This window comes from Drosophila obscura, unplaced genomic scaffold (assembly GCF_018151105.1).
Source record: "Drosophila obscura isolate BZ-5 IFL unplaced genomic scaffold, ASM1815110v1 contig_25, whole genome shotgun sequence".
Classification (NCBI taxonomy): domain Eukaryota; kingdom Metazoa; phylum Arthropoda; class Insecta; order Diptera; family Drosophilidae; genus Drosophila; species Drosophila obscura.
Window position 1 is genome coordinate 2,963,206 of NW_024542812.1, and position 27,339 is coordinate 2,990,544.

General features: G+C 39.3%; 5 protein-coding genes across 7 annotated transcripts; 3 read left to right on the top strand and 2 right to left on the bottom strand.

Annotated features, from left to right (window-relative positions):
* The first annotated feature begins 6 nt into the window (after window positions 1–6).
* Window positions 7–2,071, top strand: LOC111071421. Its single transcript, XM_022362750.2, has 4 exons — window positions 7–1,312; window positions 1,370–1,605; window positions 1,678–1,788; window positions 1,852–2,071. The coding sequence occupies exons 1-4, from the start codon at window positions 1,148–1,150 to the stop codon at window positions 1,997–1,999; spliced, it is 660 nt and encodes a 219-aa protein (XP_022218442.1). The 5' UTR covers window positions 7–1,147; the 3' UTR covers window positions 2,000–2,071.
* A 1,688-nt stretch (window positions 2,072–3,759) lies between these two features.
* Window positions 3,760–4,349, bottom strand: LOC111071379 (ARL14 effector protein). Its single transcript, XM_022362679.2, has one exon. The coding sequence runs from the start codon at window positions 4,322–4,324 to the stop codon at window positions 3,923–3,925; it is 402 nt and encodes a 133-aa protein (XP_022218371.1). The 5' UTR covers window positions 4,325–4,349; the 3' UTR covers window positions 3,760–3,922.
* Window positions 4,350–6,379: 2,030 nt separating this feature from the next.
* On the top strand, window positions 6,380–10,094 carry LOC111071362 (presequence protease, mitochondrial). 2 transcript variants are annotated; one of them, XM_022362659.2, is made up of 3 exons: window positions 6,380–6,482; window positions 6,742–7,325; window positions 7,382–10,094. In XM_022362659.2, the coding sequence occupies exons 2-3, from the start codon at window positions 6,751–6,753 to the stop codon at window positions 9,906–9,908; spliced, it is 3,102 nt and encodes a 1,033-aa protein (XP_022218351.1). In that variant the 5' UTR covers window positions 6,380–6,482; window positions 6,742–6,750; the 3' UTR covers window positions 9,909–10,094. The 2 variants fall into 2 exon arrangements, with proteins under 2 accessions (XP_022218351.1, XP_022218352.1); XM_022362660.2 differs by lacking the exon at window positions 6,380–6,482 and having other exon boundaries at window positions 6,538–7,325.
* A 2,192-nt stretch (window positions 10,095–12,286) lies between these two features.
* On the bottom strand, window positions 12,287–27,028 carry LOC111071364. Of its 2 annotated transcripts, none has more exons than XM_022362664.2 (4): window positions 26,896–27,028; window positions 13,160–13,328; window positions 12,758–13,100; window positions 12,287–12,689 (listed from the first exon to the last, which is right to left on the bottom strand). In XM_022362664.2, the coding sequence occupies exons 2-4, from the start codon at window positions 13,302–13,304 to the stop codon at window positions 12,608–12,610; spliced, it is 570 nt and encodes a 189-aa protein (XP_022218356.1). In that variant the 5' UTR covers window positions 13,305–13,328; window positions 26,896–27,028; the 3' UTR covers window positions 12,287–12,607. The 2 variants fall into 2 exon arrangements, with proteins under 2 accessions (XP_022218356.1, XP_022218354.1); XM_022362662.2 differs by lacking the exon at window positions 26,896–27,028 and adding an exon at window positions 20,266–20,366.
* On the top strand, window positions 13,757–14,959 carry LOC111071363. Its single transcript, XM_022362661.2, has 2 exons — window positions 13,757–14,703; window positions 14,761–14,959. Exons 1-2 carry the CDS (start codon window positions 14,130–14,132, stop codon window positions 14,826–14,828), a joined length of 642 nt encoding a protein of 213 aa, XP_022218353.1. The 5' UTR covers window positions 13,757–14,129; the 3' UTR covers window positions 14,829–14,959.
* Window positions 27,029–27,339: the final 311 nt, after the last annotated feature.

Consider the following 27,339-nt stretch of genomic DNA (forward strand, 5'->3'; position numbering starts at 1 on the left):
TTTTCGTAAGTTTGTTTTACCTTCTTGTGTCACTTTTTGTTTGTACAACTAACTATGCCTAAGCGAAGTCGACAAGTATTTTTCTAAGTATTCTCCGCAGCTTTGAACATTTGTATGTCCATTTATGTCTATAATTTCTTTTTGATCAAAAAGGTATGCATATTTACAAGAAATAGTATAGAGTTCCATTTTTTACATAATCAATAAATTATGCAATTCATTAGGCATATACACATATAAAGTTTCCCATACTTCTTAATAGTAACAGTTTTGTTGAGAATTCATAAAATCGTTTATAATTTATTGAGATCTGAGATGGAAACTTTTCAAGGTAAGTACTATGCACGAGGCTAATATTAGTTTGTAGGCTTGCTCACACTTAGAATTAGCAATGCAACCCCAGAATCGTATATAAAAATAAAAAAACCACAATTTAAAGGCTTTGCTTACATTCATAGTTTCCACACGACAGTTGCAGAGAGGAGACCCATAAAAATGAATGGTTTGACTGCCGCCTCTTCGGAAAAAGCTACAGATTCTTATCGCGCAGTGTCGGTACACTTCCACTGTCTACTGTAAGAGGGCTTACCCATAGCACTCGTCCGAATGGACGATATAGGTACATAGGACGGTGGATGTGACGATACTGGCTATGAGTCGCCGCTATACTGCTTTGGGCTCCGAGTGTTTGCCAACAGTAGTATTATTGTCGCTTGTGCTTTTTCTGCGTTGGTACCGACAGACTCCAGGGAACGTCTAGAACGTGATCTGCCAGGGCAACCTTGAAGTAGCTTTGTATTAGCTTGACAAGTACTACAAGTACTTTGAGCACTTCTTCCGTGTTGTTCATGTTCTCACCTTTGCGATCTCCGCCCTGTGCCGGCGATCGCCATGGATGCCTCGTATGCCATTCTTGCAGACTATAGCGGCCGGTCTTCGCACTGATATTAGCACCGCCCCATGTGTACATACATATGTACATACATATCAGAGAACAACTAGAACTTCGAATACTTACGGATTCTGACAGCTAGTATTAACGACTGAAATATTACTCTGTTAGCCTGGTTATTTCTGGAACGTTTTGCAGTTCAATGCTAATTGTTAAAGAAAGTTCATATGTATGTTGACTTGAAATATCTTTCTGATGAGTGCTGTCAGTTATTGTGCTGTCAGCGAAATGAATAGGAGTGTGTGGTCTTCAGTCTTACCAATATGTCTTATTTTAACTTTAAAAACCAAAAATATTGATATGCATATGCGAGCTAAGCGCTTCCTTATATTCCCAAGGCAAGCTCCAACTAGACATCAGGTACTGTACATTAAAGACTTAACTTTAAGCATACATATTTTGATCCAATAGTTTTAGTTCATTGCTGGAATAGGTATACCAGCTAATCTCGATTATGAATCGCTCACCGTGGGCTACGTGTTAAAAGCCGAGTTTCATCTACCCTATAATGCTACGGTTTTTCGCCAGAACCCCTTTTTGCCCGAATACAACCACAATACGTTACTAAACGCTGCAAAAGAAAGGAAAATGTACGAGAAGCCCACGCGACTGCGCTGGCATATATACGCTTTTATTGAGTATTTACTTAACGGGTATGTTGTAGTCATTGTATGCATTTTTTTTGCAAAAGAAATTATTAAATTTAAACCTTATTATTATTAAAGTTACGGGTACAATGGGCACGAGTGCCTTTTGCAAGCCATCTGTGAGGCCAACAGAATTAGATTTTCCAAGGACTTTAGTGTTGGAGCTGAGCTAATTCACTTAGTTCTAAGGTTCGTTTTAATTAACTAGCTATATTGATTCTTTAATATTGAAAATTATATTTATTCTTACAGTCCCACATCTACTTTGAACTCTAAAATGGATACAGCACATGATTTCATATTTGCGGAGAAAGCAGAATCCTTGAACGACTGTTGGCGGTATGACTGCAATATAAATCTGATAAAATGGTTTTCGCATGTCGTTAACTTGAAAATCTAAGCTCGCTTTAATATGTCAAAAACTAATGTAATTATACGTAACATTCAGAAGTAAAAAAGGAAAAAAAGTTCACTTATGTACTTCGTACGAGTGGGTGGAATGATTTAAAACTTGTTCATTAATGAATTACAGGAAGGAAATACGCAGGGTACAAAGAAACTCGTGGAGAAACTGCTTTTTCAATATCGAGAAAGTCCCAGAAACGGCTGGACTCCGGAAGTTGCTATCAAAGCAACTAACCATACAGAGTCAGCTGAAGCGAAACGATGGACAGTGGGCTGAGGGCAGTGAAGAAGCCCTAACAGCACTAATGGAAGCTCACTTCCCAGGATGTACCGAGGTTGCTGACGCTACAGCGCATCAGGTCCTAGCAACTGAGGAACAGCATCCTCCAACTGATCTCATATCTTCTAAGAGAATCCACTGGGCTATAGACTCTTTTGCGGGTATAAAAGTACCTGAACGAGACGTTATATTTCCAGCCATGCTACAGGTTACCAAAGTCGTGATATATATAATCAGCCTGCCTGAGTACAGGCAATATCCGTATCCAATGGAGGACCTCGCGGATTGTCTTCCTTCCTAAGGCAGGAAAGTGCAGCCATATTAGCATCAAGGATTATAGATTGATAAGACTCAAGACACTAGAAAATCTGCTGGAATTATGTAGGGAGAATGATGTCAACCAGCCAGCTTGCCTATACCAAAGGGAAATCAGTGGAGACGGAACTGCATTAGCTAGCAGCCACCATAGAGAGAGCCCTTCATAATAAAAGGTATGCATTAGGAGTGTTTGTAGACATGTCTGGAGCCTGTTTCCCTTAGAACACTACAAAGCGATTTAGGAAAACGGGCCGACACACAGGCACCACCACCTGCAAAACCTCGAATACCAGGTGTAAGGAGCGCAACTACCTGCACCTACCTAGTAAGGACTGCAGAATGTTTGTGTGAATATACACAGGCCTAAACATACTCGAGAAGGTTCATACACCCCTATCCGGACAACTAAGGGCCATATTGGCATATGCGTGGCCCCGTGAGGAACCTCCGATTTTTATTGCAAAAATTAATACTTAATACTTAGAGAAATCCAATTACGATCCAATTGTAAAACTATAGAATGCGTTTGTTGCAGGCTCTATTTCATGAAATTCACCGAGGAGATCCTCTGCAGACCAGAGTACTCAATGTGTCGTAGGTAAAATCGAGATTAAAAAGCCTACCCATATTATTTACCTGACCCAACAATTTATCGGACAAAATAGATTGGAACATCAGGTAAGAGCAGAGGCCGGCAGCGTCGTATGCACTTTGCATAGGAAAAAATTTCGGGCAGCGCAGTCGGCACACGTACAGCGTAAAGACTTCGTGTGGTTTCGTTATTCTGCCTGATGACGTAGCGGCAGAGAAAATTCTGCTCTGCTGACGAAACATTCTTCGGGCTATGCACAAACGGCTTCATATTCTGCTCGCTTGCCTCAGCGGCAGAGCATTCGTGTGCCCTATGCACAATTCTTCGGCTTTCGCAGCGGCAGAGAAATAAGTAACGTATTTGACTTCGTGACTGTTGTTTTCGCACACAAATGCACCAAAAAATGTGTGAGTCTGTGTGCCGACCCCTGGGTTAGAGTCCTTCAGTAGGAGACCAAGAAATATTTGTTAGGATAAAATCACCTAGGACAATAATTGCATAGAGCTTATAGCAACGCAGTCTTCGAAAATTTTTACGTCTTGTTTTTTAAACGCTCGTCTGTGTGTACTATTTTCACACATTTCGTGATGTTTACACTAATTTATTCGTACAGAATCAAATTTTCATAAAAAATTGTATTTTATAATAGTACCTATATGTAACTTAACTCGTGGTCTAGTTTTACAGCGTCATATGCGTACAGAAGCGTTTTAAAACTAGTTTCCAAGTTATTTTGGAAGGAATTTATTAGTTATTGACAAGTCCTTTCCATCGTAGTTAATTCCTTCGTAGAAAAACTTTCGATTAGCTCGGCAGGTAGGACCGCACCTGGTAGAACCACAGCTTGGACATTCGTACCAGCATCCATCACACTCTTCGCTCATGCAGTCGCAAATATCTAATCCACTGTAGCGAACAATTCCATACTCATCATAGGCAGAATTTTTCCCGTAATGTTGACCCCTTTTTTTTCCTTTTCGCTTGTTCTTCTCGGATTCAATAGCAACATTATCGTCATTAGAATCGCCTTTCTTCGTTTGTCTTTGCCGCAAGTTACGGCGGGTGGAATATTCACGGTCAATATCTGAACTCATCGTTTCCAAATTCCACCGGGAACCAAAATACACCATACACCAGCAGCAGCAGTCAATAAATAATCGCAGAAAAAAATAATCAATACAATAATGCAAAAAAAGTCTAGGTATTCCTGAAATCAATTTTGATTTGCTTTGGATGTAGCGGCCTATAATAGGCTCTGCACACTGAGCCCATCCCGGGTGACCGGTGGAAAATTTTTCAAAGATGTGAAACACCGATTCAACATCCACCATTCATGAAAAACAGCTAAATAAGCATAATAGCCTTTTTACACTGGGCGCGTTTGCTATCGATATCGGAATAAATGCAATGAAGCAGAAAAGGTGCTTACATAGGCAGACGTGCGTCTTGAGTTTTGATTTGGGTGCTTGATAACAAGGAAAGTAAACAAATTTTGAGAAATCAACAGAATTATGCAAGACGACAAGAAAATGGACGAAAGAGAATTGATTCTTATATTTATTTATTATTTTCAGACATTTTTTTGTAGAGCTTGTGGGAGTTCTTCTTAAAATTATGAAAACCTCCAGCAGTGTCTTAATGGCATCAGGGGGTCACAAAAATGTCGTATGATAATAATACAATCAGTTTCTAGTATTTTATTTAATGATTTTATGTATATTTTCACCTTTGTGCACAACCATACATTTTTAGCGCTAACATTTTATTTTTTATCTACAAGTTTTTCTTGTCATTAGTGGAGATAGTTCAGCTGATAGGCAGAAAAGTGCAAAAATGTGCTGTTAAGCGGAAAAGCAATCGAATATATAGAATGACGCACATGAATCAGAGACCGACGCAACTTTTTTCTACCACTAGGGCCCTGCGCTTAACCTATGTAATAAAAGCTGCGTCTCCGGTAAGAAGCATGACGCAGCCCCAATGTAAACAGCCTATAAAATAACTAAGATATGTGCGGAAAATGTTATTGTTTATTAAGAAAGAATGGATAATAGTTTGGCAATTGTGTTGACTGTCGTTCAACAGCAACATCAAATTATTTTGCTAAAGTTAATAATGTTGTTACAAATGAATTAGTGAGTCAACAAATTAATGAATTCGACGAGGCCTGGCGTAGATATGAACATGAAGGATATTTTCGATTCCAGCCGCTATCATGGACGGAGCCATCTCCATATAAACATGGGATTTCTCTCTCGAAGTCCCTCCAAACCCTCAACATGGATTTAGACGAAACAACGTTAAAAGACAAACAAAGAACAGATGGTATCAATTTATACTACTTGTGATTGGCAGCGCTTGCTGTGGCAGAGGAGGCAAAATCAAAATGTTCGTTTTATAGTCATAAAAATTAATAAATTATAATATCCATATAATTTTCCTTCCTTGCCTTGCCTACATTACCCTACCTTTGTTACTTAATTATTTAATTTGGTTTTTTAGTGTCCTTTTCAAAATGTTTACGTGTGTTTTTGCTATGGTACCTGGCGGAAAATTCAACATTTATATCTGTTTCGAGCGGCTAGCAAAATACCTACTAATACCAGCAAATACCATCGGCTGCTTTTCTAGTATCTATTTTCTATCTTAAAATGTTCATTGAACTGAGTGCCGGACTGTGAACTAACACCTGCACATATTGGCCATATGACATAAGACTTAGACAATTTGGCTGCATATAGAGGGATTGCATGAGAGACAAAATGCAGCAATATTGTTTGTAGCCGTCTCTACACACGTCTTATGGCTTTCAGTCGAACAACTGAGGCACTACGTGATACAAAATGATGTTTTCCAGCTAAACACAGTCACCAAGTCAGAAAATTTTTATCCGCAGAGTAAAATTTTCGATAAATTCTGCCGTAGCGCTGCACCCAGCTCAACTGGACAGCCAGCTTGACGCATATAGTTCTCTGTCATATGGATATGTACAACGTTGGGTTTTAAATTTCTTTGGGTCATTCGCTGTAAAAAAAAAAAAATATAAAATTGGTCACATTTTTATGAAGTTTCGAAATACCTTGAAGATAATATTTTATTTACATTACAATTCATTAAAATTCAACCAAAAGCACTTAGCTGAACCACCCTATTTGGTTTTCTCTAATATATATGTACAAACAGCTGATACCGATAACTACAAGCGTGTCCTTAAAAACACTTGGTCACACATATTCTAGTACTATAGAAATTTGTTGAAAATTATAATCTTTATTTGTTATAGGATAGGTAAGTTCTAGAAAATAAATCAGTTTAGTAACTCGATATAGTTATATTTACTTTTCCGAAAATCTTGTCATCGATACTCGTGTACGAATGAAAATGTTTTAACATAGAAGGAATCATATTTATGTGAATTCAATAGATGCCGGCTGATGTAACTGCAGTTCAAACGCGTGTTGCCATTACGTTTAATTTACCAGTTATTCTGTCTGATGGTTTCATCTGGAATCATCTGAAATTTATATTGTGTGTTTATCATTCGTAGCCAAATACAATGTTATCACGGTTGAAATGTTTGAGATTGGCTCCGCATAGGACGAATGTGTTGCGTGCTCAGCGGGCGAGAACAAATTGCAAATCTGTGTCCACCTTTGATGACATGTTGAGCGGTGCAAAGCCAAAGGAAGCGAATGTAGCTCAGCTTGAAGTCCCACATATAATACAGCAGCAAGAATACAGATATAATGAAGGCAAACTCTATCATGGATTCCAATGTGAACGCGTCGAACGAATACCTGACTTTGATCTTACGTCCTATACACTGCGACATGAAGGAACTGGCACGGAACTATGGCATATCGACCGAAATGACACAAACAATGTATTCTCGATCAATTTTCGGACCACACCTTTTGATTCCACTGGTCTTCCACATATTCTGGAACATCTAGCGCTATGTGGGTCAAAAAACTATCCCGTCCGTGACCCATTCTTTAAGATGCTTAATCGCTCTGTAGCAACGTTCATGAATGCCATGACAGGTCCAGATTACACACTCTATCCTTTTTCAACCATGAATGAAGTGGACTTTAGGAATTTACAACGTATTTACTTGGATGCTGTTTTTAAGTAAGTCCGTATATGTTAAAACATAGTACAAAAATATTGATAATTCCTCATTATAGCCCTAACCTTGCGCATTTGGATTTTCTTCAAGAGGGCTGGCGTTTAGAAAACAAGGACTTACATAATCGGGAGTCCGAACTTGTTATCAAGGGTGTGGTTTATAATGAAATGAAAGGCGCGTTTTCTGAGAATTCTCAAGTTTTTGGACAGAATCTCCTCAATAATATTTTACCCGACCACACATATGGACATGTTTCCGGAGGAAATCCATTGGAGATACCCAAATTAACGCACACGGATTTGATTGAATTCCATCGCAAATACTATCATCCAAGTAACGCCCGTATCTACTCTTATGGTTCTTTTGATTTGACTAAGACGCTTGAGCTTATTGATAAAGAATATTTATCTCTGCGCACCAGGATAGACAACTCTTATAGCCGTATCCCTCTACAACCGCGATGGTCACAGCCACGCCACGTACACATTTCGAGTAGACTGGACAATATGGGCGCTGCGTTCGATCGACAGAACCAAATTGCCATTGCTTTGCTTATGTGCGACATGACCAACATACAAGAAACGTTTGAACTAAACGTCCTATCCGAAATATTGATCCGTGGACCTAACTCTGCGTTTTACAAGAGCCTAATAGAACCAAACTTTTCCGGGGGCTACAACCAGAGTACTGGGTATTCTGCAGACACCAAGGATACGGCATTTGTTGTCGGGTTGCAAGACCTGCGAGTTGAAGACTTTAAAAAATTCAACGACCTCTTTAGCCAAACTTTATGCAAAGCCATGGAGGAAGGATTTGAGTCCCAGCATGTAGAAAGCATTCTCCACAATCTTGAATTGTCATTAAAACATCAAAGTCCACATTTTGGCAATGCTTTGTTATTTAACTCAACAGCACTGTGGAACCATGATGGCGATGTAGTTAGCAACCTTCGGGTCTCAGATATGATAGCAAGGCTGCGAACATGCTTAAGGCAGAATAAGAACTACTTCCAGGAAAAAATGAACACATATTTTGTAAATAATTCGCACAAACTTACTCTTACGATGTCGCCTGACGAGTTGTACGAGGAAAACTTTAAGCAGGCTGAATTGGAAATGCTAAAGCAGAAAACTAATGCGCTCGATAATGAAAAGTTGGAAAAAATATATCAGAATGGATTGAAATTGGATGCTTCTCAAAAGGCCGCACCGAATACTAACCTTTTGCCGTGTCTAACGCTAAGCGATGTGAAGAAACCACCAAATTGGCCAAAGTTGAGAATCCAAACTATACAAGAAGTTCAAACTCAGATTTGCGAGGTTCCAACCAACGAGATTACCTATTTGAAATGCCTATTTAATATAACTGGTTTGAGTGAAGATGAAGTTAAGCTCGTGCCATTGTTTTGCAATATTATCAATGACATGGGAACCAGCATGCATGATTTTCGTGAATTTGACAAACTCGTACTCTCTAAGACTGCTGGAATTGACTTTAAGCTAAATTTCGTCGAAAATGTTGAAGATGCCAAAAGTTACCGGCTGAGCTTGATGATGACAACACATGCACTAGATAAAAATGTGCCAGATATGTTTTCATTGTGTCAAGATTTGCTGCGAAACTTCAAGCTTGACGACACTGACCGTCTGAAAATGCTTATTGAAAACTACATATCCAGTATATCAATAGGTATCGCCAGTTCTGGTCACTTGTATGCAATGTTAGGAGCAGCCGCGTTAGTTAGTAATGCAAGTAAACTGAAGTCTCTGTTATCAGGAGTCGATCACATAGATTTCATGAAGAATTTTGTGCAGAAAAACAACACTACGGACATTCGAGACCAGTTGAAGTCGATTGGTACAAAGGTTTTTAGTAAGAGCAATTTGCGTGTGGCCATCAACAGCTCAGAATCATACCTACCAACGGCCGTAGACCATTTGAAGAACTTTTTGGAGACATTGCCCACTCTAGAAAAAACTATTGAAAGCAGCGAGATTACCCTCTTGCATCCAAGCTGTCAACAATACCTCATGAACATACCAGTCAACTACTGTGCAAAAGCATTCTTTGCAGTCCCCTATTTGCATAAAGATCATCCCACATTGCGCGTTCTTGCCAAGCTTGTGTCGGCTAAGTATCTTCTGCCTGTGGTTCGCGAACAGAATGGGGCCTACGGAGCAGGCGCTAAAATAAGTTCGGATGGGATTTTCAGCTTCTACAGCTATCGTGACCCCCATTCCACTAAAACGCTAGAAGCGTTTGAAAAAACATATGAGTGGTTGCAATCGGAGAGTAAGCAGATTGATCAGCAGGCTCTTTTTGAGGCGAAACTCGGAGTTCTACAGCAGCTGGACTCGCCAATTGCACCTGGAAATATTGGGATTGATTACTTCTTGTATGAAGTATCGCAAGATATGTTTGTGAAATATCGTTCTCGAATGCTATCTATAACTGTTGATGAACTCCACGACGTGATTGAACGTTACTTTAAGGAAAACTCAAAGAATTATGGAAAATGCATTTTGGGACCAGCCAATGAAAATTTAGAACTGGAAACTGGTCAGAAATGGAATATAATATCCTAGATATTCGTATTAAAAATTTCGACAGTTCTCAAAGGTATCCCGTAGGAAGAGTTCTCATTCGTACTTTTTCAACCATCAATCATTGTTGTTAGTTCAGTATCACTTCATTTTTGTTAAATATGTATATGTATACGTACTATGTAAAAATATTAGTAGCTAAATAAAGTGGAAAAATAATATTAAATTTTTCTATCTTTTTTATCCCTCAGAAATGTCTATGCCCAGCACGTTTACCAATCCTGAGAATTATTTTGAATCAGTAGTCGACTTCTTCAGTTCCTACTCCTGGGTTTATCGCAAGGCCAACACAGAATGTCTTGCTTCAATAGACTCAATGCCGCAGGATTTTAAAAACTATTTTCTTGCAGTATCAAACGAAAAGCTTAATGAATTTCCATTTTTTCACGAGAATTTGGACGCTTTCCCGGCATTGTTATTAAGCTTCCAGCAAAAGCTATCCTCTTTAACACCAAGAACTTTCGAGCAAAGCTTTTCCGAAGCAACGGGATGCCAAAGGACTAGTAAGCACAGGATATCGAAAAAAAAACATCATGAAATTAAACAATTTCGCCACTCACATTCACGCTCATTGTCAAGACGCGCAAATTGTGGTTGACTTGGGTTCAGGATTGGGCTACCTAAGTCAAGCATTATACGAACTAAACCCTAATTGCTCAATACTTGGATTGGAAGCAGATCAAACACGGGTGGAGACGGCACGTAACCGGTGCCGTCAGTTTTTACCAAAGGCAGCCACAAAGTCAATTAGCTACCAGCAAAAATATGTTGACGCTGACTCAGGGGCTTATATCGACACACACTCATTGGCTCTAGCGAAAAATAACGGATTTTTGGAGGTGAAAGCTATGTCGATAATAGGCTTGCATGCTTGTGCGGATTTAAGTATTAACGCAATGCGATTATTTTTGAAAATGGATCGTGTGCTGTGTCTTCACATTATGCCCTGCTGTTACCACAAATTAGCTTTGCAATCTGTTGGCGGGGGCACTGATAGCAAAGATCAGACAAATTTCGTGAATTTCCCGCTTAGCACTGCCATGCGCAAGGCGGTAAGTGCATGTAAAAAAGAATTATATCTTAATCGTCCGTTTCTTAGACTAGCGTGCCAGCAAACGCGTACTCGCTGGCGGCGAATAAGTTGCGAAGAACATGCTGAGCACGGATATCAGATGTACACGCGTGCACTGGCTGATTTCGTTCGACACTCAAACGAATTGGTAAAACCAAGAAAACGTCTCCTTCCGGCTCATGAAAATCAGGATGCTTTTTGGGAGCTAGTGAGAAGATTTCAGTTGTTTTCAAAGAAGACAGGCACACCAATGGAGTGGCAAGCAATACACAAAGATCGTTTTTTAGAAATAAGCGAAAAATACACCGATAGACAGGGTCCTCGTCTAGCTGAGGGTTTGCAATGCTTGCAGACAGCCATTCAGGTAACGATTGTGCAATTTTCCTTAACTTATCCATCCAATGATAACCGACTTTAAACGTTTCTGAATTATGTAGAAGCTCTGTGAGAACGTGATATTATTTGACCGTTTGTGTTATCTTCAGGAAGAGGCTGGCAAAAATAACGTGCGTGTCAGGGTGCGATGTGAACAATTGCTTGATGAGAATCTATCGCCTCGATGCCACGTTTTGGTTGCTGAAAAGTTGTTTTAATGCGGGCAAAACTTCTGGAAGCTTGTGTGTCCCTTTGGCCGTACGTCAGATGGCTTTGTTGCCTGCGCACAAGCGCTAATACAATTAGCAGGCACTCTGCTCTGTGTTGTTTAAATTTTGATTTTAAGCAAGGATGTAGGTGGATGGCCCTTATATAAAAATACCATTGTCTGTTGTCATCAATTAAAATCAATGCGAGCTGCGCAAGATGGTGTATGTAGCTATGGGCATTTTTTATTGTTTAAGGAAGCATTTTACGAGTAAGTGCTCGGTCTTTTTGCTCATTACGCCGTAGAGCGGTGCGGGTGAGTGTATGGTAATTAAATTTCTTGTGGCTCAGGGTATACATGACCCACATACACATAGAAGTATGTTCATAGGGGAACTGATTCGTGAGGGAATTGCATCATCCAAAAGTAATTGCTTTAGTTATACTTACCACCACAGAGTTTTATATAAATGTGCAGCCTTTGCAGGACTCCGAGTAATAACCATCAACCAGCCAGCCATGCTAACAAAATTTCACAAATAAACAAAAAATTCAAAAATATTTGGTTTTTTCAACTGCATTTATTAAATATAATTATGAATGTTTCTTGCATGTACTGTACCTATTCATAAATAAAACGTATTATTTTATTTATGTATATATATATATATATATATATATTTATTTACACAATGAGCGTGTGTGCGCGCTAATTCGGATTTCAAAATATTAAACAATTTTGATTCGACACATACTAAATAGTGTAGATAGCTGCCCATATTTTAATGCCACATGGACATTGGGTATCTATCTAAAGACTACAGTTGGAATTTATTAAATATTAAAACTTTTTCCAGCCCCTTTGATAAGTTTTAATACCTTTTGCTTATAAGTTTAAATAAATCGCAGAAAAGCCATTGGATAGCAAGAATCGTATTAAATGTCATAGAAGCATGTGCCACTACAAGCTCTGAATGTTTGTCAATCAATCGCTAGCATTTTTCTTTGTTCTTTATGATTTCTTTCCTCAGTTTATGACGTTGTTTGCATCACCTTCTGCCATGCTCGTGGAATCGAGACTTTCTCCAACGTCAGAGTGATGGTCATTGCTGTGTTTAATAAATTTCCATGTTAAGTGAAATGCGAAATCCCTGTACATTTCTGTAGATAAACTCACTCTTTACAACGATAGTAATTGCTGATGCCTGTGTACACGCACGACATAAGGGATGGACGTAATCTGCTGTTGGTGTTTGTTGTCTGTTGCTCCTCATCCTGCGACGAGTCCTTGCTGAGGGCCAGGCTTAGACTGTTCTGTTCGTAGGGGGACAAGTACTCGCCGTTTCGTTTTCCATATCGAGAGCCAAGAAAAAAACGATCATTTCGTGGTACTATTATGAGACGTCGCGTTTTCGAGCTTCCCAGGCTAGTCGCCCCACCGCTAGTGACAGCATTGCCGCTAGATCGTCCATAGCGACTTCCCACAAAGAAGGCGGGCCTTTTTTGTAAAGTTTGCATGGCTGAAAAGTAAAATAATTACAAATTTAATATATTAAGCTATTGGATACGGTGTACTGACCTCCGCCGTCCTGTCGATGCGTGTTTTCAACATTCGATTGATCTGTGGACCCTGCACATACGTTCTCAGACAGCACCGCGCAAATAGTAATCAATAATAGTCCCAAATAAAATCGTCGCGGTGTGAACTGATTCGAATTCCACATTTTGATTATCTTTTAACTATATCTCTGCAATAGAATATGTTAATAGCAAGTCAGCATAAAGACTCCTTAAATAAGTTCAAAAAGTTCATATTTTTGTATTTGTCGACTACTTAATGCTCTATGTAATATAAATACAAAAGAAAATCATTAAATAAAATATTTCCCAGATAAAGATGATGAATTGATTCGATTCTGATACTTGCATTAATGGTAATTAGCGAGGGTAGAAGCGAGGACGGTGCATTAATGGTAATTATCGAGGGTAGAAGCGAGGACGGCAAACATTTTACAATGGCAGCTGAACAGAAAAGGCAAACTTAAGTTTGTCATTCCATGTACAGGTATTGTACAGAATGATACCTGTTGGTCACGTACATTGCGCGGCTGATATAATTACTTATTCACAATAAAAATACTTCACAAAGGCAGCTGTATTACAGCCATAAGCCGACAGCTCATCAGCAGCATAGCGCCAGTATTCAGAACGGGCAAATTAACTTTGTAGACATCTTACGTAACAGGGAAAAGCTTCATTGCGATTAACTTATTGACCAATTTTGCAACTGGTCTGAAATAATAAGGATTATTAAAGCACTCCCTTTCATTTCCGGCAAATGTAAGTAAGGTACTTGCCAAAAAGATACAAACTAATTTAAAAGAGCGAAAGTTTCCAAACTATTACTAAACGTAAAAAAACTGCCGCTCCTACGTGAGTAATTGTTTATATTTGTCCCGATGGTAGAGAAGTGCAATTGAGGCCAAGCTATGTATAAATAGTAATGCTATCAGCACAAAGCTCAGCATAAGTCAGTTGTCCTCAGAAGAATGCATTTCGAAAAAACACGAAGCTGCCGGCCCGTTATGCCACAGATGCTTCTACTGATTGTTCTAACTGCTGGTGCCTGGTGTGCTTCCAGCTCCAAGCCGATGGAGAAGCGGAGTCTCGCTCTGGACGAAGCTAGCATTCCCTGGGCTGTAACGAACGGTCCGCGAGCTTTGAACGGTGGCCCCTGGAACCTTGGTTGGCCCAGTTGGAGTGGGGGACACACCTCGCTGGGAATCGGGCCGACACCTAATGAAGTAGCTCACTCTATCTCGTTAGCTAAGCAGGCCTCAGCCAATGTTCTTATAGCGCAGCAGCATTTGCAAGCGGCTAAGGAGAACGTGCTGAACCAGCAACGCATCGCCACGGAAAGACAAACTCAGGCAGTAATACTGAAGCAAAAGTCTCAAGCGGCGGCTGCGATTCAACGTTCTGAGGCGATACAGCAGCGTCTTGCTGCCTCAAAGGCAGCGGTGGCACATGCTGCTGCTCATGCAGCTGCTGCGGAAATCCAGAAAACCGAACAGGAGGCGGCCAAGCTTGGCCACTTCACAAGAAACGCGCACCCAGGAGCTGGTAACCCACTCTCAACTATTGGGTCTGGAAACAATAATTTTTCGCCCTCAAATTTAGAAACGATCGGATTTGGGCATTGGCTCTCTGGCAGTACCGCAGGGAAATCTGTCAATAATTGGTACTAAAGAATGAAAAGAAATCGCTAGATGAGGAGCTGGTTTGCGTGCTTAGCTGTAAGCAATTTTTGTTATAATAAATATAATTAATTATATATCCGCCACTCCAAATTCGGCGCAATGAGTAAATGGTTTATACATATATTTTTCATGTATTAAAATGCACATCTATACATATGAAGAATACAAAATTTTCTTGTACCTTATATGCTTATATATGTATGTACATATATACATATATGGTTATATATAATGATCATAATACGTTTTGTGTGACATAAACAAGTCACATTGTCCATTTATAAAATTGATCACTTTTTTCCCAAAAAGATTTTAAAGTTATATGAAATAATGCCCAGATTTATTTACTTAAATGTGTGGTAAAATTATGCAAATTAATTACGCATAATTGTCACCTCTAAAGATCAAAACGCTGACCCACTCCGGCACGGGTGTGCTTAAACTTTTTCTGTGGACACGTATTTTAGTCCCATTACCCAAACACACCACCCCCACTGTGTCAGCAGTCATATGTCGCACGTCAACAAGTTTTGGTGAAACGCCCTTGGTCTCCCAGAGGCGGGAGGTCTTGCTGACCCTTGGAGTTGTCGGCATTATTACAGGGGTGGTCTGCGGACGAGCTACGTATCTACTAGCGTATCGTACTATTTTCTGTAGCCTGCTACACCTGCTTCATAGATATGTGTGGTCATTGGGGCATGCTTTTTACTCATTTTAACCTTTTTTTGAGGGAGTCTGCTGTCTACTGAGGTTTGCTGGTGTAATTTGTAACCGGACCAAAGCTGGTTTTGGTCGTGTTTGCTCTCCACGAAAACTCTTATGCGCCTTATGCAGGTTCGGTTTCACTTTGTTCTACTCTGTAATTTCGTTATGTAAAGCATAGAATGCAACATTTTTTTTTGACAGCTAATGAGTCATAATTATTTCGCAATGGTACGTCCCAAATTATTAGTTAGCTCTGATTAGAAGCAACTTTAAATACCCCTACAGTTTCACCTAAAAGCTTTTTAAATCCACAGTTTTAATGCGAGGCGCCAAAACAGACACCTTTACACATATGTACATATATCTATCTTCACACACACAGTTTGTTTTGTAATGTAGGTGGGAAGTAAGTGAAAATGGGTAGCAATGATATTCGTTCCCAAATAACTAAGACATATGTATGTATGAATGTACATATCATAAATACAAATACTATCTAAAGATCCACAAACAAATAGCCGCTAAAATAATCAAGTCAGGTTCTTTTAGCACTACCTTTTGTACATATTTATATACACAAATAAGAATATATGGGTCAGTTCAAGAAACCAAGAATATTTGGAAAATAAAAATAAAAAGTTTAGCTGTAATTGCTTTTTGGCGTACGAGATATATATGTACATTCTTTTATAAGCGGGAACTCTATTGGGTGTAAACAATCACTAACACAAACAAATAAATTTTAATAGACGTCTCTAGGTAACAAACGCCGCATTAACTCGCACTAAATTGCAATTAGCGATATTTGGTAATTGACGGGCGAGCCATTACTCAGCTGTTGTAAATTGTTGACAGAGCAAAGAACAATAAAAATCAAACGAAACATCTTATTGATCTCAACCAAAAGGACTTGGTGGTTTAGCGTAAAGCTCAGGCTTAAAACGACTCGTGGCAATGAACCAAAACGTAGTTTCTTTTTTTCTTTACCAACGCGTTGGACGGCATACAATGAGTGCTAAGAAATGGATTGCAAAATTTATATATTTCATCATATAAATAAATCATAATTTGACACTGATACCCCCTACTCCAGATACTCAATAATAATTTAACTGATTAATTTCCCAATATGTACAGATAGTGCTGAACTTTTGAAATGATCAGAAATTGGGCGGTTGTAATGTTTTAATGGCTTTATCAATTTCGGAGAGAGCTTGTCAAGCAACGCACCTGTAGCATTGTGGAGTGTTCACGTACTCGAAGACCTGAAATTTAATTGCATCAATCATAAATTTTGTTCAATTTTGGGTTATCGGGCGCAATAATTTGATTTCCATCAGAGCGTAACGAAGCGAATGTGAATGTTCTTAAATCAAAATTTATGGGTTGAGGTCGGTCGTGCATCGTAAATACTGTTATCTACCTCTGAGTCCCCATGCTCAACCACAGACCATGCTAAAATGGTGGCATGTCCAGAGTAAAGGCAAAATTCGATTTTACTGTAAACACAATCGTTTAACAACCTAAATAAGGTGGAAGGTGTCTTAAAAAGGGCAAACGGCCGTACACACGTACGAAATCTTTATTTTCTCAGTTTTGTGCGTCAGCGATGCCTGAATGCCAATAGTACCAGCCTGGGTATCTCTTCAAAAAACTTAATCGGGCCTGAAAAGCCGACCTTTCACCGGCAGATGCCACGCTCCCTTAATAAGGCAATGTCCAATTTAACAGGTATTCGCTAAATAAACTTCTCAAAACATCTGTAAAACTTTAATAGAATTTAAAACTGAATTTAGCGCAGCCCCAACACAGCGAAGCAAAAAGTTGTCCCTCTGCCTGAGATTGGGTAATTACTTAACCCCTATTTAATTAATGATCTAATGAGCCTTCCTGTGCAGGAAGATTTGACGCATTTTCGCAACGGATAAGCGGATGTTACATATTCACCACCCAGCATTGGTTAAGTTAAGTGTGCAGCGTCATTAAAAATATTTGGCCAAGCATACCAGAATTTAAGGAGCAGGTCAAGTACACATTCAAACGTTTAGAGCATTTAAACATTTTTAAATGTGGATACATATTCAAAACGAATTGAAACACTATTTTTAGATGTACCTCGTAATAAGTCCATAAAAATTGACTGTTCTATAAAAAAATTGTTTTAAACTCAAAACTACAATTCGAAATTATATTAAAATATGAAAAGTTTGCATCAAAAATAGTTTTTAAAATTTTTTTTTTTGTTTGGTCGAAAATTTCCCCTGAAAATTTGCATTCAGGATTCTTTTAATTATTCCAAGATGTGTTTTAATTGAGACTTTTATCAGTATGGTATGGAGTAGAGAAACCTTTTTCCATAAGGTGGTTGTGTATTTGAAAGTAGTGCAAACTTACAAAACTAGCTAAACTTTATGAGGAGTATAGAACAAAGTTAAAAAACTACTAGAGTAGAGCTTGTAGTTAATACTTATAGGAAAACAACTAAAATATCTTGAAGGAAATTGATACTGCGACGGAAAAGGTACGTTAAATATACTTACATTTCCATGCATACATATGTACATAAGTAAGTCTTATCCACATTATGACAATACAACAATAAAAACATTTGCCACAATTTCCATTTTTGTTTGGATAGGTATAAGTATACATACATACATACATAGATGCGCTTGAATAAATATTAAACGATATACATACATACATACATAAACAAACACACAGGTACATTGATAGAAAATCTCCTACTGAAAGTAAGAGTATGTATGAAACCATGCTGTAATTTTGGGGCTTGGGTGGGGGGAGTGGATGGCGTCAATCGATTGAAAATAAGTCAATCAAAGTTTTACATTTTTATGAATGTTTACCATTGGGTTCGGTAAAACGAAAAATGTTCCTATTTTTTCCAGTATATTGTGATTTAATTAAAACCTAGCTATTTAATGGAATAACTATAAACATGTTTTTGCCATAGCTTTTATAAAATGTATGTACATTGCAAGTACATATGTGAACTTCAAGATTTCTTTAATAAAATTATTTATTTATTTAAAATATTTTACAGTGGTAATATATATAATCTCGCTTTGACTTTGGAAGCGAGAGCACGTGTGTTGCGTGCGTGAAAACTTGAACCAACTGTACCTTAATTCAAGCAATACGTATATAATCAAATTAATATTATAACGAATGAATTTGACGACCTATTTTTCGGAGCTTCTAGAGCGGATAAATACTCTCTTGTAGGGAACTCACCAAAGATCCCTACAACATAAATTTGTTCAATATGTACATATAAAGTCCTTTGTACGCTACGATTGCGAGTTGAAATAAATAGTTTGTTTTTAATATTATTGATAGCACAATCGCCTATGAGCAACCGTACCCAGCTTTTTTTGGTTGGCAAATGTCGCATAAAATTGAAATTGACTAAGTGAATCCTTCGCAAGTCGACCTGCAAGTGGATCAAATAAGATCGATAATATCAAACAAATTAAAAAATAGCTATAAGCCAGACCAATAGATGGTGAAAGAAATTCTTTGCCAAGCCGTTTGTATCATATTTCACAAAACTGTAAAGCAAAACTATGATAAGGGCCTGCGGTGTCGGGACAAAAGTTGGCACTGTGCAGTAACGCACAATCAACGGGATGGACTTTATTTTTCCCCGCTAAGAAGCGGATGCCACTAAACTCATGAATATTGATTGAACGAACCTGCGTCGAACCTGGAGCCTTTTGTTGCGTAAAGTTTTTTGCTCGCCTCGCTTTTTATTAGTAATTTGCAAGAAACATAATTAGCTACGTATTCTTTATTACCAAGTAAAAATCGACTTACTGCCTCGGTCCATTTACAGGTTGTTTATTTATTTATATTTACACAATTTCCTATATACTCGTATGCATGTAATTACATACTTATGTAGCTAGAATTGTGCTGATTGGTTACGCTGTTAAGCACCAAAAACTTTGTGCTAAATTTTGATAGCTAAAAAACCTTGATTCATATCAATCAATTGAATTATCAGGTCTTTGATTAGTTCTCAGACTTATTTTATTCCGGTTCAGTAACTGATTTGCCAAGTATTTAGCATTCAGAGAGTAAAAGAAATTTGAGCCAATTGGAATGCTATAATCGGAGTTCTAACTAAGGGGATGAGGTACCTATTCCGAACCTACTTTTTTTAACAGCTGCGAATTGCAATTTGCAATTGAAGTTGAAATTTTTTTGATTCTGAATTAAAAATAGGTATTCCCGAATCACTCCTCTGGTATACTAAATCTATAGCAATTACAAATTTTTTGTTTGTGTACTTTTTTAAATATCCTTTTTTTTCTGAATATAATCTTTTGATACAGGCCCCCTACCACCCCTGGGTACACCCTTGGTGCACTAGATGGTAAAGGGATTTTATTTATCTGCATATATACCAATAAAACTTTAAATATGTGTAAATGTAAAATATTTTTTCGAATTTTCAAGTAAATTTGTAAATGTATTTATGGTTCTGAAAGAATTTTGTTGTTTTGAAGTTTCGAAAATGATGCTCCTTCTCAGGTTTTCTAATAAGAGCTGTTTGACTATATAGCAAGCACCGAATTAATTACACCCGAGGGCCAACGAAATGAATGTACTCGGATGACACAATATAAAATAACTCATGCAAAAATTACAGGAATATATTTTTTTTTTTTAAGTATTAATTCCAACCGTTACTCACAAAAATTTCGCAGTGGTAGCTCTGCTATCACAATAGCCAGTGCCCCAGGTAGCTTGGGCTTCGTTTTGTAGAATCACCGCGAACGTTTTCACAGAACTCAACCGAACTGAATGAGCGCACATCCTTTAGCTGCCTTTGCTTTTATATCTAGAAGAACGCGCGGTGGCGAAGCAACACAACAGTATCCCATCATGCTGGTGACTGTGTGTGTGTGTATGTGTATGTGTGTATGTGTGTGGGTGGTTTGCTTGCAGAGTATACATAAGTGTGAGATAGCCCTGTGTATGGCAAGAGCTTCGCATCACCCCCGTGTCGGCAGGTGACTTTTGCTGTATCAGTTTGTGTATTGCGGTTGCTTTTGTTTCAGTTGGTCACAGCCCACTTAGGAGGGACAGCAACATGTTGCTTTTGCAAGAGAGAAAATGTACTATGTTAAGAGCTTTGCCAAGGATCTTCTCATGAAAAATGTATAAATGTGTTTGAAAATATTCTCTAGTCTTTTCAATTGTAACGATAAGGTTATTACATATCCACTCGTAATATGTTATGTAGATCTAATTACGAAATACTTTACAAAAATAGCTGGTGCAGGTGTTGGATTATCCATTAAATATTCGTATCTAATCTGAAATTTGGTTAGCTTAGAACGAAATAAATTTGGGAACACATAAATCTAATATGACACACTCAAGTACCAATTAGATAAAAAAAAAACAACAAAAACCCATTGAACCCATGCGTACTAATGCAATTGATAATATTTCCGCTTTGCAATACTCGTTGCCAGTAATAACACATATGGGTAAATAATTTGAAAAAATATCTCGCCATACGTCGTGGGCGAACGTTCGTCGCGACCATCCACCATCCTCCCTTCATGGGCAGCCATTACACTGTTTGTTTACAAAGCTTTCGTAATAATTAGGCAATCAAAAGCCACGCTTAGATTGAAATTTATAAATATATGTAAGTAGTGCGTATACGTATCACTGGGGTGTTCCTACGAAAATAAAATTGTCTTCTAGAGGTTTACCAGTCGATTTGAAGTCGATTTTCTTCGTCATCGTCAAACATCCCTGTCTTGCATTTTGAATTCTTCTTTGTCCAACTGTTGTTTCCTTCAGGTGCTATGCTCATAAAGTCAATACACAGTCCATCTTCAGAATAATGGTTTCCATATATGTATGTACATTCGGGTATTATAAAATAATGATTGCTCTTTAAACTCCATCGCATCTTTACCATTTATTTGAATTATACTGCGAAATTATAGAACTCAACACACCAAAATATATTTTTTAGTGATTCTTATGATTTATCTAACCTATCTTTTATTTGGCATGGGGCACTCGCTTGCCAACCTCACTGACCGGGCAAACCATTTGTCGCATTCAAAATTTGGTTTCTAAGTAAAATTACCGGAGATTCAACTTATAATAATAGCTCAAAGATGGAAACAGATAAAGTATGCTAAAATCTGGCTGGTATAATGTTAGTAGTTCGTTCCGCTGCTTGTGTTTGGTTTACTCGAACCAAACGGGGTGTCCGCGCCTACCCGCGTCAGTACTTTTGGCATGTTTTAAAAATTTTAGATTAAAAAATACTACGCCACCAAGACACTACTAACAGCCCCCCCAGGGTTGCTGGCGCCTGAACGCGGCGGTGGGCGGGTGGTGCGTTTCCTGGCGGGGGGCCGGAGCACTGATGCCGCGGATAGTCGGTCGTTCGCGGTAACCTACCCCCCGTCCACCGCTTCTGTGGGTTAATATGGCGGGCCGTGTAAACCAAACCACCCGGCACCGTGGGCGGGGCTGGACAAACCTTGGCGCGCCCCCACAACCGAACAGGGTTGCTTGGTACCGCGCGCCGCCGGCGTGCCCCCGTGCCCCCCCCCCCCCCCCCCCCCCGGTGTGACTAGTGTATCTGTGGGCTCTCTACATCTGGGTTTTTAGTTTATCGCGTGCCCCACAGATTTTCGTCCTTTGTGGGGGCGGGGCGATTGATACCGTAGCAGTGTGTTCACTGGTTGGAAACCAATTTGGGCCCAGCCTTAGCGATCGGCGCTCTCAGACAGCAGCGCAGCGCAGCAGACAGCGGCAGCACCTGGCATATCGCTCGGCTATTGGTGCTGATCAAGAATATTTATACTTTATGGGGTCGGAAACGTTTCCTTCTCTGCGTTACACACATCCACTTTTACCACAAATCTAATATACCCCTTAACTCTTTTTTGAGTACGGGTATAATGAAACACGCCATGATACTTGTTGTGTGCACTCTGTTTGCCTGTATTTGGTTGATAAACTGTATAATATCGTTGTTTATGGTATCGTGGTCGAAAGCCGATGGAAATATCCGTGTTTTCTTCTTCTAAATTCATTGCTTCTTTAAAGGAAGAAGCAGCTAAGAAAGACGTGGACGTAAGGCAACAATAGCCAAAATTTCCATAAAGCGAACCAAGGAAATTCCATCTAAACCCTCAACTCAGTGCACCAAGGGCTCTATCTGACGATGATCGGGACTTTTGTGTCATCTTTATGCACGTTCTGCCAAGGAAATCGACCGCCGCAAGCTTCATTAAATGAAATGAATGTAGTCTTCCGGTGCATTTAAAGTGCGCTAATATTCGTGTTACTATGATTACTATGATTAATGTTACAGCTTGTCATCTAAAGACAATATAACAACTATATGACAACTATTATATTGTCTTTATGTCATCTGTGCTGTTCAATTTGCCAGTAAGGCTCTTAAAATAAATAAACTTTTATTTTCTCGTTATTTGTGGTGACTTCTTTTTATACCCGTACTCAAAAAAGAGTTAAGGGGTATATTAGATTTTTGGTAAAAGTGGATGTGTGTAACGCAGAGAAGGAAACGTTTCCGACTCCATAATGTATAAATATTCTTGATCAGCATCAATAGTCGTGTCGATATAGCCATGTCTGTCTCGATGAGCGCCTATATCTCAGAGACTATAAGAGCTAGGGCAACCAAATTTGGTTTCCAAACTCATGTGATATCACACTGCTACAAGTGTATTTCAAAATTTCGCCCCGCCCCCACAAAGGACGAAAATCTGTGGCAGGCACAATTTTAAAGATACGATAAAACTAGAAACGCAGTATCGTAGAGAATGACCATATCTATCAGATTTTCGAATCTGAATCAGATCGGATTATAATTATAGCCACAATGAAGAAATTAATTTTCTGTTGCTTCCTCTGCCTCCCCCTGCCAGAGACACCCTATTCATTCTCTTTCTCGCTCGCACACTCTGCCGCGTTCAGTGCGCGAACAACCCCTAGTGGAGGAGATGTAGAATATGAATGGTACATCTATAATCTACATGTTAGATGTAGAATATACATTGTAGATGTAGATGTAGATAGCAGATGTAGCAATAAAATTAAAAATTTTTTTTTTTTAATTCTGAAATTCTAAAAAATCATATGCTCAAAAATTTATATACTGACTGAGTACGGGTATAAGTAGAGTCGCGTCCCCAGAAGCGACTCGCACGTTCCTTCTCGTTATTCGTAAAACGCTCTTGCATTCGTAAAACGCCTAAAATTTTCCGTTTTCAAAACGGCAACATATTCCTTACCCAAATGAAAAGTAAACGGCTTTTTGCTACAACAAAACGAAAAGTGAAAACGGGAGCCTGCCTGAATAAGTACCGGCTATACGAGTGGTATTAGTATATACGAGTCATACAACGTATGATATCAACCAACTTGGTTTTGATATGATTAGGGGTTTTTTTATACCCGTACTCAAAAAATAGTTAAGGGGTATATTTGATTTTTGGTAAAAGTGGATGTGTGTAACGCAGAGAAGGAAACGTTTCCGACCCCATAAAGTATATATATTCTTGATCAGCATCAATAGCCGAGTCAATAGAGCCATGTCTGTCTGTCCGTCTTGTTTGACGCCTGGATCTCAGAGACTATAAAAGCTAGAGGAACCAAATTTTGTTTCCAGACTCATGAGATATCACACTGCTACATGTGTATTTCAAAATTTCGCCCCGCCCCCTTCCGCCCCCACAAAGGACGAAAATCTGTGGCAGCCACAGTTATATCGTAGAGAATGCCCGTATCTACCAGACTGCCGAATCTGTATCAGATCGGATCACAATTATAGCCAGAATGAAGAAATTAATTTTCAGTTGCTTCTCCTGCCCCCTTCTGCCAACGACCAGCAACTCATTTTCCTTCTCGCTCGCACACTCTGCCGCGCTCAGTGTGCGAGCAACCCCTAGCGGAGGAGATGTAGAATCTAAATGGAACATGTAAAATATGCATGTTAGATGAAGAATATACATTGTATATGTATATGTAGATAACAATGTAGCAAACATATATACTGACTGAGTACGGGTATAAGTAGAGTCGCGTCCCCAGAAGCGACTCACACGTTCCTTCTCGTTTTGAGTTAAGATTGCGTTAATCCAGATAACTAGAGGATGCTTTACATAATTTTTCAGAACTTTGCAGTTTCAAACAGTTTATGTCCCTTTAAACGATGTAGAATCGTACATTCTGGAAAATGTAAAATGAAATTGATAATATTAAATGTCTGCACCGACCCCAGCATGCGTTCCCTTAAAACGAAAATTGCTTGAACAGAGTTTTGGTTTGTGGAATTCGACTGGGCTATGAGACAGTGAGCTAACCTTGCCCAACAAGCGTTTAAATCAGTCAGAATCACGTTGGGGTAGAAAACCGTTCAACTCTGACAACCAACTCCAAAGTACGTTGGGAACATGCTTGAGCACAGGCTCAAGGTCCAACTGTAGTATATAGTATGATCACGTGGCTCGAGAGGGGGTGGTCCTATCTGTCACAAGTATTTACTGGTCACGGCTTCTTTAAAGCGTACTTGCAGCATCTTCTCATCTTTACGACCATAGATCTGAAAGCGGCCCTTTTTTGTACGGGAGCGATCAGCACTTAGACAGATGAGTCCAGGGATCGACATCACCTGGAAGGGAATAGACCTAGGTGACTGCCCTGTGGTACTCCCTGTGGTACTAACTTTAAGAGGTTTTGATAGAGAGGTTTAAATATTCGGCGCAGTACCTAAGTTCACCGTGATAAATCACTTCGAAATCGGCGAAACTAGTTAAAGATCGTGAAGCAATTAGCTTTCACTCAACAAGGGTCTGAAAATGTTATTCGAATTTTGTGGACGGTATTGCTACGACTGACCAGATTAGCCTTCCTGAGAGCAGGTAGAAAATAGTCGGAAATTGCCTGATTTTTCTACGTCTTATAAAATACTAGCGAGGTGCTAACAGTCCTGGGATAATCACATTCTCCACCGAGAATCAAGTACTTGAAGTGTTGTATAAAGTCTTGACTTCATGTTGTTAAATTAAACAACTCCTTTCAGATCTAACCGGAAAAGACAGCGAGACATAAGTATCAAAAAATGTGTGTTGAACCTGGACAGATCAATGTTTCGATGTTAAGTTGGTCCGCTGAAATAAGAACCCAAAAGTCATACATTTCGTTTTCAGGCGCTCTGGAATCTAAACAAGTCGATTTATTATCTCCTGCATGGTTAAGCGCAAACAAAATTTACTGCTGTTAATCGCGTTAATGCCAGCTCATACAAGAAGTCCTCTGTTATATGTAACAAAGGCTTACCGATAACCAAATCAGGGTGCCACAAAAATTATTTATAACGAGAAGGAACGTGTGAGTCGCTTCTATGGACGCAACTCTATTTTTATACCCGTACTCAGCCAGTATATAAATTTGTGACCTTATATTCGGCTGTTTGGTAGATATGGTCAATCTCTACGATACTGCGTTTTCAGTTTTATCGTATCTTTAAAACTGTGCCTGCCACAGATTTTCGTCCTTTGTGTGGGCGGAAGGGGGCGGGGCGAAATTTTGAAATACACTTGTAGCAGTGTGATATCACATGAGTCTGGAAACCAATTTGGTTCCAGCCTGCTCTGGTCGGCCTCTCAGCGGCGCGGCGGCGCGGCTGGCTTTGCTCGGCTTGTGTTTTCTATGGGTGAACGTCCCTCTGCGTTGCCATCACTTTACCACAATCATATCCCTATTTTTTTGAGTACGGGTATAAAAATTGGTTGCTCTACCTCTTAAAGTTTCTGAGATCTAGGACGTCATCAAGACGGACAGACGGACGGACAGACAGACATGGCTTTATCGACTTGGCAACGTTTCTTTCTGTGCGTTACACACATCCACTTTTACCACAAATCTAATATACCCCTTAACTCTTTTTAAGTACGGGATAAAAAAATTTATATAGATATCCCCCCCCCCCCCCGCCCCCCCCCCGCGCCCCCCCCCCCCCCCCCCCCCCCCGGCCCCCCCCCCCCCCCCCCCCCCCGCCCCCCCCCCCCTCGCCCCTCCCCCCCCCCCCCCCCGTGGCCCCCCCGGCGGCCCCCCCCGTATATGTACACCTCTTTATTTGTGCTATTGTGCCAGTGTCGACATCGTGATTTCTGCCGCAGAGAAGGAAAGTTTAGTATTAATGTTTCAAAGCAGCTTGGAAAACAAATTTAAGATTATTTAAAGAAAATACGGTATACAAATGTCCATACTCTTAGAAGAAACTTGGTTGACCAGCAACAATGACGTCACATACCTTACACACTGACGTTTTATGTTTTTGTTTACTTTTGCTTGAATCCTATTTTGTAAAGAAGTAAAAGAAAAGGAGTCCTTCAAATTAACCAATCCCGGGGGAAATTGGTGCATCAATCGGATAAAATCATGTGTAGTACTGAGGTTCCTCGCTAGCCAGTAAAGTAATATTAAATCGAATACCAAAATCGGAGAATATGATTTATTTCGTCAATGTCTCTGTCGAAATGTACATAAATATGTAGTTAATATGTTGCAAATGGGTAGTTGGCGTGTAGTTACCATGTAAAACATCAACTTTGCCATCAAAAGACCATAAATTAAACACTATTTAATGAATCATTTAATAGAAATGAGTACCTATAATAAGCTAATCTTTTAGGAAATTAATAAATTTATCGTAGGAAATTATATGATCAGTGCTCCAGTAATTAGTGTTTTACTA

Excerpts from the sequence above, each read along its gene's own strand:
- LOC111071362 (XM_022362659.2), top strand. The coding sequence starts at position 6,751 with ATGTTATCACGGTTGAAATGTTTGAGATTGGCTCCGCATAGGACGAAT. Across the intron at positions 7,326-7,381 it reads TACTTGGATGCTGTTTTTAA|CCCTAACCTTGCGCATTTGG; the intron begins GTAAGTCCGTAT and ends TCCTCATTATAG.
- LOC111071364 (XM_022362664.2), bottom strand. The coding sequence starts at position 13,304 with ATGTGGAATTCGAATCAGTTCACACCGCGACGATTTTATTTGGGACTA. Across the intron at positions 13,101-13,159 it reads GCATCGACAGGACGGCGGAG|CCATGCAAACTTTACAAAAA; the intron begins GTCAGTACACCG and ends TTTACTTTTCAG. Across the intron at positions 12,690-12,757 it reads AATTACTATCGTTGTAAAGA|CAATGACCATCACTCTGACG; the intron begins GTGAGTTTATCT and ends TATTAAACACAG.
- LOC111071421 (XM_022362750.2), top strand. The coding sequence starts at position 1,148 with ATGAGTGCTGTCAGTTATTGTGCTGTCAGCGAAATGAATAGGAGTGTG. Across the intron at positions 1,313-1,369 it reads AAGCTCCAACTAGACATCAG|TTCATTGCTGGAATAGGTAT; the intron begins GTACTGTACATT and ends CAATAGTTTTAG. Across the intron at positions 1,606-1,677 it reads ATTGAGTATTTACTTAACGG|TTACGGGTACAATGGGCACG; the intron begins GTATGTTGTAGT and ends TTATTATTAAAG.
- LOC111071363 (XM_022362661.2), top strand. The coding sequence starts at position 14,130 with ATGCATTTCGAAAAAACACGAAGCTGCCGGCCCGTTATGCCACAGATG. Across the intron at positions 14,704-14,760 it reads AAACGCGCACCCAGGAGCTG|AAACGATCGGATTTGGGCAT; the intron begins GTAACCCACTCT and ends CCTCAAATTTAG.
- LOC111071379 (XM_022362679.2), bottom strand. The coding sequence starts at position 4,324 with ATGGTGTATTTTGGTTCCCGGTGGAATTTGGAAACGATGAGTTCAGAT.